We start from the raw sequence: 12,232 nt of genomic DNA on the forward strand, positions 1-12,232 counted from the left end.
CAGTCAATTACATGGATGTATAAGAAGACGAGATTAGAATCACACAAACCGTTTGATTGTATTACTGATTTTAAATTGCATATTGCCTGGAGAATGCCTTGTCAAGAGGGGCAGTTTTATAAATCCAGTAAATCAAATCAAACAAGCTTGTTCATAAATGAATATGGTTTAAGTGTCAAAAAAACAAACTGTAGGACACCAGGAGTATTTTAAATCTGGCTTTAGTTCCATTTTGAACATGACTCAACTGTTGACTCAAATTTTACTTGTTGAAACTTATAAATGAAAATTTAACAGCTGAACATCTCCTGGACATCTCTTCATTCCTGTTTACACTACTACTTTTCTGCTACCACTTTCACAGTAGTTTGCAGGTCTTTTGAGGTATGGCATTCAAGCATACCTGGAGTCCAGTAACCACAAATGTCAGGAGTGTGATCCTGATACACAACCACCATATTGCCTGAACAGGTATGATGCTTTGCATTTGCTTTGGTGTAAGGAAATGAATTCCTTGGAAAATCAAGCCATCAAATCACATGTACCAAAGCTGTATGTGCATGCCAAATATTGGTGTTACCCTGTACAGCCAACATGGATTTTGAGAGGATATATAAACACTTGCTGGTCTTCCTGTGCACATGGCAATAATGTCTAAAAACATCTTGTGTACATTTTTTTCCATTGTGGTTTTCATTTTTTGCTTCTGATATGTTTGTTATTGAAAACTAGGAATGATATTAATAAGGTTATGGAAGTATTATACTAGAATTCAGAGACACAGAGAAGATGCCTTTATGAGCCAAGTTACATTTATTATTAAGAAATTAATATCTAAGAAGGGTGCAGATGAGATAATGAGGAATAAATGTTCAACCCCTCTCTGAGGAGGGTATCAGAGTTGTGGGGTTCTCCTGTCCTTCTATACAGATAGGAGCAAGTCAGAAAAATTCTTTCCCATTCTTGTAATGCACAGGCAAAGAATTGTATTTGAATTTCTTCCTTATCCACTAGTTCAATTCCATCCAACAATTTATGTGTCAGTCCCACAATGAAACAATAATCAAGCATTAGCTCTAGCTAGGTGAGAACTTTGGGAAGGAAGTCAGCATGCTATAGCCCAGGCATATAGAAGCTAAGCAGAATTGGTACTTGGAAGGGAGACCACCAAGGAGGAAGGTAATGGAAAACCACCTCTGCTTCTCACTTGTCTTCCTGGTTCCTTAATGGGGTTGCCATAGGTTGTGAAGTATGGCTTGTCAGCATTTCACTCACATATACATAAACAAACAAGATGAGAACTTTACTATCAGAAAATGAGGGAAGAGAAAGCAGTGTCCTGTGATGGATTGGAGGTGCCATGCCCACAGTGTGCTGAGCTACATTCTCCCCCTCCCACTGACTGAGCACAGCTGTAAGGTAGGGGTAGGTAATGGGAAACCACAATTATGCCACCTCCATAAAACTGAAGATGTTTTGTGATGCAGCAGAGGTGGGGCACCACAACGTCTTATACAAATCATACAAGATAAACCAGACTTGGAAATCTTTTATAATAATGTTGAAATGTCTGAGTGCATATAAACTCCTTCTCCTCAATGGCTTCCATGGCAAAAACAGGAAATACATTGTCAGAAAGCTCACAGAGACAAGAAATTGTATTTGGCATCTGTCTCCTGGTAAAGAAACCACTCGATGCTATACCTCCTTAGGTACAACATATGGTGTGTGTGTGTGTGTGTGTGTATCTTCTATACAGAGTAGACATAGTTACAAAATCACAAGCCAAGTTTCCCCTTTCCCCATTTACTGGTCACAAAATTCCATGTTCCATGTCCCAAGTTCTCTGTGCATCAGATTTCAAAATGGATGCAGCAGTTACCTTGCATCTAATGAGGCACTTTTAAGAATCCCAGAACAACCACTGGGAAGGGAGATGAAAAACAAAAGTGAGCCAAAAACATAGGAAAGAAAGATGTCACCCACAGAGCCTAATTAAGCTTGAGAGCCCAGTGTGAAGAAAAAATGGCAAATGCATTTTAGGATGGCTTTCTGTTTTGTTTTTCTTTTAAATGCAGTTCTGCATTACAGCCACTAAGGGTGCAAGCAAGGCAGAGCAAGACAATGACCATTTCCGCACAAGAGATTTACCCCTGCACAGCCTCTCATTGCTTGTGGGTTTTCATACTGCTTCCACAAGACATTGGCAGCAACCCGTGGCTGTGTAGGTGTTGGTGCGAGTTTTTGTCTGGTTTGCTCTGCAATGAGGGTAATCGCAAAAAACTGATTTCCCTTTCTTATCATGCTGCAAATTGGGGTGCAGACAGGGGCAAGCCTGTATAAAAGGAGAAATGTGCAACAGTCTCGGTAGCATTTTGCCCATCCTCACACCCACTCCATTTCCGGATCTAATTTTTTTTTTAAGTGTATACTACAAGTCCTTCTTGAGTAATGATAATAAAGTTGCTTGTTTTATTTTTCCAGCTTATAGTATTGGCTATCCTTATTCTCTGTGTGTGGTCAAAAGACAAATTCTAGAAGAGTAGCCATGTTAGGCATAACCGAAAGGAAAGTTTAACATGTATTGTAGCTCCTGCTTTCATGGTTAAAATCTACTTTATCAGATGCATGAAGGTATTTACACTTTTCAGATAATACTACAAACATGGGGAAATATTTGTTAGTAAGGAAGAAAAGAAATTCCCTTTAAAAACAGAGGTCCTATTAATAATGCTGTCAGTTGCTCTTTTGATTAATTCATATAATATGCTAAATTTTTAAATACTCATATGTGAGAGGAACAGAAAACTGGGGGAAAACCCCATTGAATAAAATGGGATCAAATTCTAAAGATACCCACTTATACCCCAAAAGATCTAGATACCCAAAAGATCTAGTCCAGGCTTTCTCAACCAGGGCTTCGTGAAACCCTGGAGTTTCTTGAAGGCCCTGGAAAGGGTTTCCTGAATTGATGGGAGTTAATTAATTTTTGATGTGGTTTGTGTAGTGGGTGGTGTAGTGGTTAGGAGTGCTGACTTCTAATCTGGTGAGCCGGGTTTGATTCTCCTCTCCTCCTCCACATGCAGCCAGCTGGGTGATCTTGGGCTCACCACAGCACTGATAGAGCTGTTCTGACCAAGCCGTAATATCAGGGTTCTCTCAGCCTCACCCACCTCACAGGATGTCTGTTGTGGGGAGAGGAAAGGGAAGGTGATTGTAAGCCACTTTGAGATTCCTTCAGGTAGAGAAAAGTGGTATATAAGAACCAACTCTTCTTCTTTGTCTAAATTTGTTAAACATTTCAGGTGATATGGCTATATATGGTCACATCAACTTGCCTCCCCTCTCAAAATAGTCAATGATGGGCCTGGAAGGAGGTGGGAAGGGGAGGGTCCCAAGGTAGATGTATACACAGCTATCCTTCCCAACCATATTTTGCGTGATCATGACACTTCTGGGGTTTCCTGAAAGCTGAAGAATGTGTCAGGGTTTTCTCAAAGGCAAAAATGCTGAGAAAGGCTGATCTGGTCAATTCTGTGCTCTTGAATCTATTAAGGATCAGTACCTTCAGCCTGATCAGGATCATGGATTGTGCCACTTGGAAATTATTTCCAGGGTAATTTCAGTTACTCAGTCTGCCCCTGCTCTCTTACTTTCTTTTTTCTTCTTGAAAGAGGCAGCAGGAGGAAATTTTATGGCAAGCATTGCAAAAGGTTTCCTTTTCTGTTTGCTTTGTAAACCAGTGACAAACCAAAAAGCACAGGAACTTATCCTTACTTCCCTTGTCATTATCTTATTGCTCCAAGACATTATCCTGCTAATCTAATGTGGCTTAATGAGGTCATTATATCATTACCATTCAGAAATGATGGAGAATTACTAAGGCTAAGAGACAATGAGGCCAATGCCAAACTAATCCAGGTACTTGTGGATGGAATCCAAGTCATCTGGTTTATTGGACTCTTCTTGTCTTAATAAACTACCTTGTGCTCTTATGAATCTGACAAACTTCAACATATCTGAAACCTGACCCAAAGACAAGGTAGAATATAAAGCCCACAATAAATAAATATTAAAAAGTATAATTCAAGTATCAAGACAGCCTTTGCAACAGTAATATTTAAGGGTGGTTTTTTTGTTTTGTTTAAATAGAATGTGTGTGTTCTTAAGTATGAATGTGATGTCTTTCTTCCCTACCAGAATTTGTTTTCCAACATAGTAATGCTAGGCATTATTATGGGTACTTTGTATCAGAATCTCCTTGAAGTCTGTTCCGATTTGGTTAATAGGTAGTTAAAACATGGCTGGGAATTTAAGTTTTTCACCATCAGAGGGCAATGTTTTTCTTGATTTATCAAGTGCCTGGAGGCATGATTGTTTCCAGAAATCAAACTGAGTCTTTAAAACAATGTATTTTTAAAATGGACATACATATAATGAATGGTAATGCTTCTGTTTATGCTTCCTATCCTTAGAGAGAGACCTTTCACTTACCGTAAAAGGATCTGGTGAAGGCAGTCACTGTTTTAAACTGGGCTCTGATGCCATCATCATGCCTCCATGTCCCACCACATTCCATTTTGCCAAGTACAACGAGCCATGCTTGGACGTTATGCTTCCAAAGAAGAAACCACGTTTCAATCCTGTATGTTAACAGAGTTTTATAGCCATAAAAACAATACAGCTTAACCTTTAATGTGAAACAGGACAATTCTTAACTGAAATAATCTCTATTCCCCAGTGTACCTGTTCTTATAGAGCTATAAAACCAGGTGTTCCAACTGTGATGCTGAATTCACTGCCAAAGGGAGAGAAAGTGCCAATAGTGGAGGTGAGTGCTACCATGATCCAGTTTCAGTATGTGTTTGCAATCATCTAGTGGCCAAGAGACAGATTAATTTGTGTCAGACTGATCATGCTTTTGTGGTAGAAACTGAGCCTTTTCTCTGTTCTTAAGAGGAATGCCAAGTGAGGGCTTTGTGAAATGCAAGTATAGAATCATAGAATAAAGTTGGAAGGTACTTACTGGGTCATCTAGTCCAACCTCCCGCACAATTCAGGACACTCACAACCATATCGCTCATCCACTGTAACCTGCCATCCCCTTGAACCTTCACAGAATCAGCCTCTCCATGGCCCATTATGCACGGATAGCGCACATTCAGGGTGGAATGGCGGTGACTACAGTCACAGATAACGCACAGAGCCGGCTGCAACCGGCCGCAGATTCGGTGCATGCCGCCGAAAAAGCCGCGTTAGCGAATGCAGAAGAAAGCGCAGCTTTCAGGTGACCGGGGCGCAACCAGAAGTGGTGCCGGGGTCACCGCGTGCATAATCAGTTACTTTGGGTTTTGCCGCAGTTGCGTCCCGTCCCGTGCATAAGTGGTTTGCTTCGCTTCTTCCCCCTCCGCGTTTTCCATGTGACCCGAAATCGCTGTTTGGGTGGCCGTGCATAATGGGCCCATCAGATGACTATCCAGCCTCTGTTAAAAAATCTCCAAAGATGGAGAACCCACCACCACCCGAAGAAGCCTGTTCCACTGAGAAACTGCTCTAACTGTCAGGAACTTCTTCCGGATGTTTAGATGGAATTTCTTTTCCATTAATTTCATCCCATTGGTTCTGGTCTGTCCCTCTGGGGCAAGAGAGAACAACTCTGCTCCATCTTCCATATGGCACCCTTTTAAATACTTGAAGATGGTTATCAGATCCCCTCTTAGTCGTCTCCTCTCCAGGCTAAACAGACCAAGCTCCCCCAACCTTTACTCATACATCTTGGTCTCCAAACCCCTCACCATGTTTGTTGCCCTTCTCTGGACACGCTCCAGTTTGTCTACATCCCTCTTCAACTGTGGTGGCCAAAACTGAACACAGTACTCCAAGTGAGGTTGAACCAGAGCAGAGTAAAATGCTACCATCACCTCCCATGATCTGGACATGATACTCGGTTTGATACAGCCCCAAATCCCTTTAGCCTTTTTAGCCACCGAGTCATATGAAATCCATATTGGCACCCTAGCCACTGCCATGCAGGAGTACAAATAGTGGGCGGATGAGGCACACCGGACCAAATGATTTCCCATGTGGGTGCAGAAAGAGGTGAGGCAACCTGCCACAACTAAAACTTCATCCTGCAGCCCAACATGAAACCTCCAGTGTGTGAACGTCCTCAGAGGATCTATTTTCTGTAGCTACTGTAGGGCTTCTGGTTCTCCTAAGCTCTGTTGTATACCAAAGAGTCTATTCTGTGAAGCTGCTCTTTTCTGTATCAGAACTAATCTCTGTTGTCTTGAGATCAGCTGTAATTCTAGGAGATCTCCAGAACCCACCTTGAAATTGGTGATGAGAGAGAGAGCAAGTTTGTGATCCAAAACAACGTTTTAGAATGAGACTTCCATTTAACCATGGATTTGGGCATGACTTTAACTGCCACTCCTTTTCAGTATCAACTTCTGGACAATAAAATGGACAATAAACATCCTATTATGGCAAATATCTCATGTCCAATGTTTGCATATATTTGTTACATGAGAACCAGTTCATTTGCACAGTTCTCGTAGAAGAGCCTGAGATGCTTGAGGAGAAGTTTTTTTTTTTACCACAGAAGGACAAAGTAGCATTTCCAATACATATTTCAGGCTCTCAGGAGCTGGGCAAAGGCACCAGTTGGGCATCTCTGACCTCTGCATGGAGTTACAGTTACAATTCCTTTTCTCCTCGTTTAATCTTTTCAGCATGGCATACTATTGAAACACGTACAGATAGAACCCTGCATGTGCTTAAAGGTGGGGAGAAATGATTGGAGGGGATCTCAATATAAAAATTAGGAGGAGATGACTTCATGGGAGGGGGAGGATCTTTGAACTGGATGTCACATTACAGATGTGATTCAAATGGGTAGCCATGTTGGTCTGAAGTAGCACAATAAAATCAGAGTCCAGTAGCACCTTTAAGATGTGACATCCCTGCTCAGCTCCTTCCCCAAACTCTGTCCTTCCTAAAACTTTGCCCTCAAATCTTCAAGCCACAGATGACAACCACAACTGTATTAAAGAGGTTGTTACAGATTACTGTTTATATGGCTATGACAGTATTCTAGGATATATTTTTGAAATCTGCTTTTTCATTTTCATTCATATGTACAAAGAGCTTTTAATAAGTAGAGCCAGAGGAATATTTACATTGTTCCATAAAAAGGAAATTACTAAATGCACCCAATTAACACCCTTTCAGCTTGCTCAGGGTATAGCAAAGGGCATAGCTGAACATGGAGTTATTTATTTATTTATTTTTATTTTTTTATTTTTGGACTTGTATACCGCCGTTCCCTGGAAGGTCTCACAGCGGTTCACAGTAAAACATTAAAATCACAATAAAACCCCCACAATTCCCGTATCCATTTACAGTAACAACAACGCTGGTATTCTAACCCCTCCAACCCCACCTTGTTCAGTCAGAGGCCATCAATACCATGAGAGAGGGAGCTGAACTGATGGATCATGGGGAGTCCAGAGATGGAACCCAGGCTCTGCCCTGGCCTCAACCATACACCTGGTGGAAGAGCTCCATTTTGCAGGCCCTGTGGAAAGCTGGTAATTTTGGCAGGGCCCTCAGCTCTTCCTGGAGCTCATTCCACCAGGTTGGGGCCAGGACCAAAAAGGTCCTGGCCCAGGTCGAGGCCAAGTGAACATCCCAGGGGCCCAGGACAACCAGTAGATTCATACCCGCAGAGCGAAGAGCCCTGCGGGGGGCCTAAGCAACCAAGTGGTCCTGCAGGTAAGCAGGACCTAGGCCACTTATGGCCTTGAAGGTTAATACCAATACCTTAAACCTGACCCAGAAACAGACTGGTAACTAATGCAGATTACGAAGTACCAGCTGAATATGGGCCCCCCAAGATGCTCTAGTGAGGACCCTAGCAACTGCATTTTGTACCAGCTATAACTTCCGGATCAAAGCCAAGTGTAGGCCTGCATAGAGCGAATTACAGTAGTCTAGCCCGGACAGGTAGGGCACTAGTAGCTGGGCCTGGTGAAAATGGGAAAAAAGCCATCCAGCCTGTTTTTGTGACCTGAGCCTCCATAGAAAGGGAAGCATCAAAGGTCACTCCCAAATTCCTGTCCACTGGTGTTAATTGTACACCATCCAGGCATGGGAGATACACTTCCTGGTCCTGTCCCCTTCTTCCCAGCCACAGGACCTCCGTCTTGGAGGGGCTGAGTTTCAGGTGACTCTGGCTGAGCCATCCAGCCACTGCTTCCAAACAACTGGCAAATGTATCTGGGGGGGGGGGGGAGTCCGGACGGCCATCCATTATGAAATAGAGCTGGGTGTCATCCGCATTTCAGCCTCACCCACCCCACAGGGTGTCTGTTGTGGGGAGAGGAAAGGGAAGGCGATTGTAAGCCGCTTTGAGCCTCCTTCGGGTAGGGAAAAGCGGCATATAAGAACCAACTCTTCTTCTTCTTCTTCTTCCATAACCGCAGACCTGCTGGGCCAGAGGGTGCATGTAGATGTTAAAAAGCATGGGGGAGAGTACCGCCCCCTGTGGAACTCCACAAGGGAACTCCACAAGGGAACTCCACAGGGATCCGATAACTCATTTCCCTCTGCAACCCTCTGTGTCCAGTTCCGGAGGAAGGAGACCAGCCATTTCAGTGCAGTCCCCCGAATCCTGGTCCTGGTGAGGCGGTGAACCAATAACTCGTGGTTGACCCCATCAAATGCGGGCGACAGATCTAACAACATGAGAATGGTGGAACCATCTCAATCCAGCTGGCGCTGGATGTCATCCGTCAAGGTAACCAGCGTGGTCTCCACCCCATGGATGGAAGCCAGACTGGTATGGATCAAGGGCCAAAGTTTCCTCCAAGAATACTAGGAGCTGGTCCGACGCAGACCACTCTACCACCTTCCCTAGAAATGCAAGATGCGAGACAGGGCGGTAGCTAGCGGCGTCCCGGATGTCCAGAGATGGTTTTTTTCAGCAGAGGGCAAACCACAGCTTCCTTTAGCTCTTCAGGGAACTCTCCAGATGTCAAAGAGAGGTTGATAATCTCCCTAATCTTCAAGATGTTTGACTTAGCACATGACAGCAGCAACTTTGTGTAGCAATGTAAACTAACCTCTTTGGTACCTGTAATGTATACATTAAGCCTCAGAAAAGTGGAATAGATAAGATGAAATTTTTCATTCCATCCCCTTGACTCTATTGATTTCCTTGTTCTTTCACATTTCTAGACTTACTCCTCAACTTTACAGCTACTGAGTCATCCAGCATTAATAGATTTGCAACTCAGTCTAAACTGGAAAGTACATTCTGTTAGGACACGATTCTAAATAAGTGTGTAGGATGGAGGTGTCATATATAATTAGTTTCCTGCTGTCCTTAAAAGTTCTATGTAAGGTATTTGGAAAGGACAGTATTTGGAAAACCAGAAGCATCCCCTCCTGATTTCTGAATGAATGAATAAACTGCCTTGTATAATATTTCGAATTGGCTCATATAATAATTACTTTCTATTTTCAGGAGAAAAAGTACAATTTACACGTGACAGTGAATGACTGGTAAGAGGCTTGAATATTCCATTGTGTTTTGTTAGTGACAGTGTCCCTTTCTGTACTCATAGCTTACCTTTGATTTTCAAAGTACTGAAAGCAGTGTGGCTTAATATGTTTGCAGGAGCACAGAACTGTTTGTGTTTTCCCATGGGTTCACAGAGTATTCCAGTCTCTGCATTCCAATCAGAAAATGAGAAGAACTAGATTTTGTTTGGTGTTGGTCCATGAAATGGTATTTTGCATAAACGTCTGGATTGGTCACTTTTGACATGGGCATATTCATTTTAAGATGAATGTTTCCTAAAGCTATTTGTTGTGATTACCCCTGGTTAGCCATTTTTACACACAAACACACCCTTCATGTACAAACTAACAATCCATTTTATGCCTGCACATTCCTCCCAACATTGGCTCTCAAGGGGCCTGAGAAAGGGCTGCAGACTGCCTTCTGTCCCCCCCTTTCCCCTCCAATCCTGTTAATTTCATGACTTTTAAGAAAGGCCACCAAGGCAGCACAAGATTTGGTTCTCTCAGAGTTTTTTTAAAACAGAAAAGCTTCATATGATGTTTTTATACCACGCCTTTCAGAATATTCAATAGCCCCATTGGAAAGGCATTCACCTCCATATAAAGCAGTTCATGGTTCAATCCTGAGCTTGGGGAGTAATTTTTTCGCCCTCACAGAAATCATGCTAGTTCAGATCACATTTTTGGCTTTTGAAAACATTGTGTTTTGAAAATGACTACATATTTTTCTTCCCTTTAAGTACCCAAAGGCTTTCAAATGAAGTCTGTTCATAGGTTTAATATTGAATACTGAATAATCAAGTGAGGGACAGGCATGTGTGAATCATCCTCTGAATGATTTCATGTAGGCAACAGCACTGGAATTGACTGCCTGAGAAGGTGGTGAGCTCCCCCTCACTGGCAGTCTTCAAGCAGTGGCTGAACAGATACTTATCCTGGATGCTTTAGGCTGATCCTACATTGAACAGGGGGTTGGACTAGATGGCCCGTGTGGCTTCTTCCAATCTAAGATTCTATTATTCATTATCCATCTTGTGCTGCATCCCTACATTGGAACTGCGCAGGTCCAGGCCGGCTGTGGAAGACTTTCACTAAAGCTCCTACAGGAGTTGCTCTGGACCCCTTGAAATCATGCCTTTGCCCACCTTTCCACCAGGTGCATCTAGTGTTCTGATGGCAGAGCGCCCCCTTCCCTCTCAGCTTTGCTCTGACCTTCCCAGCATATTTTCCCCTGGCTGGGAGTAGCGTGTCAAGACTGAGGGAAGGGAGCGCTCTCCTCTCAGAACACGTGATGCACCTGGCGGGCATTTCATGGCCTGAAGCAAAACTTTTAGAACAAACAACAATAAAAAAAATACAGATGAGGCTGATTAGACCAATGGGGGGAGGGATTCTCCTCTACCACCACCACCTCATGCAACTGAGATTCTCTAACTGGTCTTTAAAATAATCTGAAGCAGTTAACTGGCAAAGCAGATGGGAATCAGAAGTGGCATCCAGGAAGGAGAGTGTTTGGAATCCTTCAATCTGAACTTAATAAACTCTCTATCATAACAGCTATCAGCTGTTAACCCGAATATGCATTTGGTTAGGCTGGATGGAAAAGGGGAAAAAGAGGGGAAAGCTCACTGGGGATGAGGGGGGAGGAAGGAAGTCTGTAAAACAGCACAAAGCCTTTGCCACCTAATTAGAGGCTCCTATTAAGTCTGCCTCCCCCAGGGCCTAGCAAGTTTGAGGAGAGTGCCAGAGAACCACTGGTTTGAGATGGAAAATTGCTTCCCCTAAACCTTCCTCCTCCTTCTCCTCCTGCAAGCAGGCAAGGGGATCTGAAGAGGCAGGCCATTAGCAGAGCCAGCCCACCCTCCTTGCCTACCCCTTGGCCCAGTCAGAGCAAGAGAGTACGCCCATGCTTGCAGAAGCAAGGTGGAGTTCAAGTGCCTTCAAGCACTGCAGGGAGTCAGCAGGGAAGAGAGAGCCATTCTTACATCTCAGGGGTGCCACACAGGGTGCTCCATCCGTGGATTGTTCCTGGGGACTTTGACTCAATGACATTGCATGGAAGGCTGCAGGGTATGGAGGGACATTTGGTGAATGGGTTTCCCTCTCTACTCAAGGGGCGCTTGTAAAAAAATTAAATACCTAAACTGTAATGGAGATTATACACCAATGAAGAAGGGAGAACCTTTAACTAAAATGACTACTGGAAACTAAAAGCAGCTTGAAGAATTTGTCCTTACAATTTCAAAAAAAAGAAAGAAAGCCCAACTCTAAACTGACCAATAAGAGAGCTGGGTTTTCTATACAGATACCCTATTATGTAAGTGGGGCTGAGAGAGCCCTGAAAACTGTGACTGGCCCAATATCACCTAGCTGGCTGCATGTGGAGGAATGGGGAATTAAACCCAGTTCTCCAGATTAGATGTCGCCACTCTTAACCACTACACCAAGCTGGCTCTTCCACACTAAGCAAAGGCATACCACACTGCACACTGTCAGTGGTGGAGGAGTGCCCAACCAGGGGTGAGAAAGGAGAGGGGGACTAATCCAATGGATTCCTTATGCTTTTGATTTAAATTCAAATTCTAAGTAGGGTAGGGATCAAATGACCCAGATAAAAAGGAAACAGAAATCAAACTGAAGGCTG

At 43.3% G+C, this 12,232-nt stretch overlaps 1 protein-coding gene across 2 annotated transcripts in view; it reads left to right on the forward strand.

Annotated features, from left to right (window-relative positions):
- LOC143828797 (cytosolic phospholipase A2 epsilon-like) overlaps positions 1–12,232 on the forward strand; it is a 62,678-nt gene that overhangs the window by 27,597 nt on the left and 22,849 nt on the right. For both annotated transcript variants that reach the window (XM_077319006.1, XM_077319007.1), the window contains exons 8-10: positions 4,476–4,645; positions 4,742–4,831; positions 9,530–9,567. In XM_077319006.1, coding sequence (XP_077175121.1) covers positions 4,476–4,645; positions 4,742–4,831; positions 9,530–9,567 — 298 coding nt within the window. The remainder of the gene's footprint in view (positions 1–4,475; positions 4,646–4,741; positions 4,832–9,529; positions 9,568–12,232) is intronic.

Source organism: Paroedura picta, chromosome 2 (genome assembly GCF_049243985.1).
Source record: "Paroedura picta isolate Pp20150507F chromosome 2, Ppicta_v3.0, whole genome shotgun sequence".
Classification (NCBI taxonomy): Eukaryota; Metazoa; Chordata; class Lepidosauria; order Squamata; family Gekkonidae; genus Paroedura; species Paroedura picta.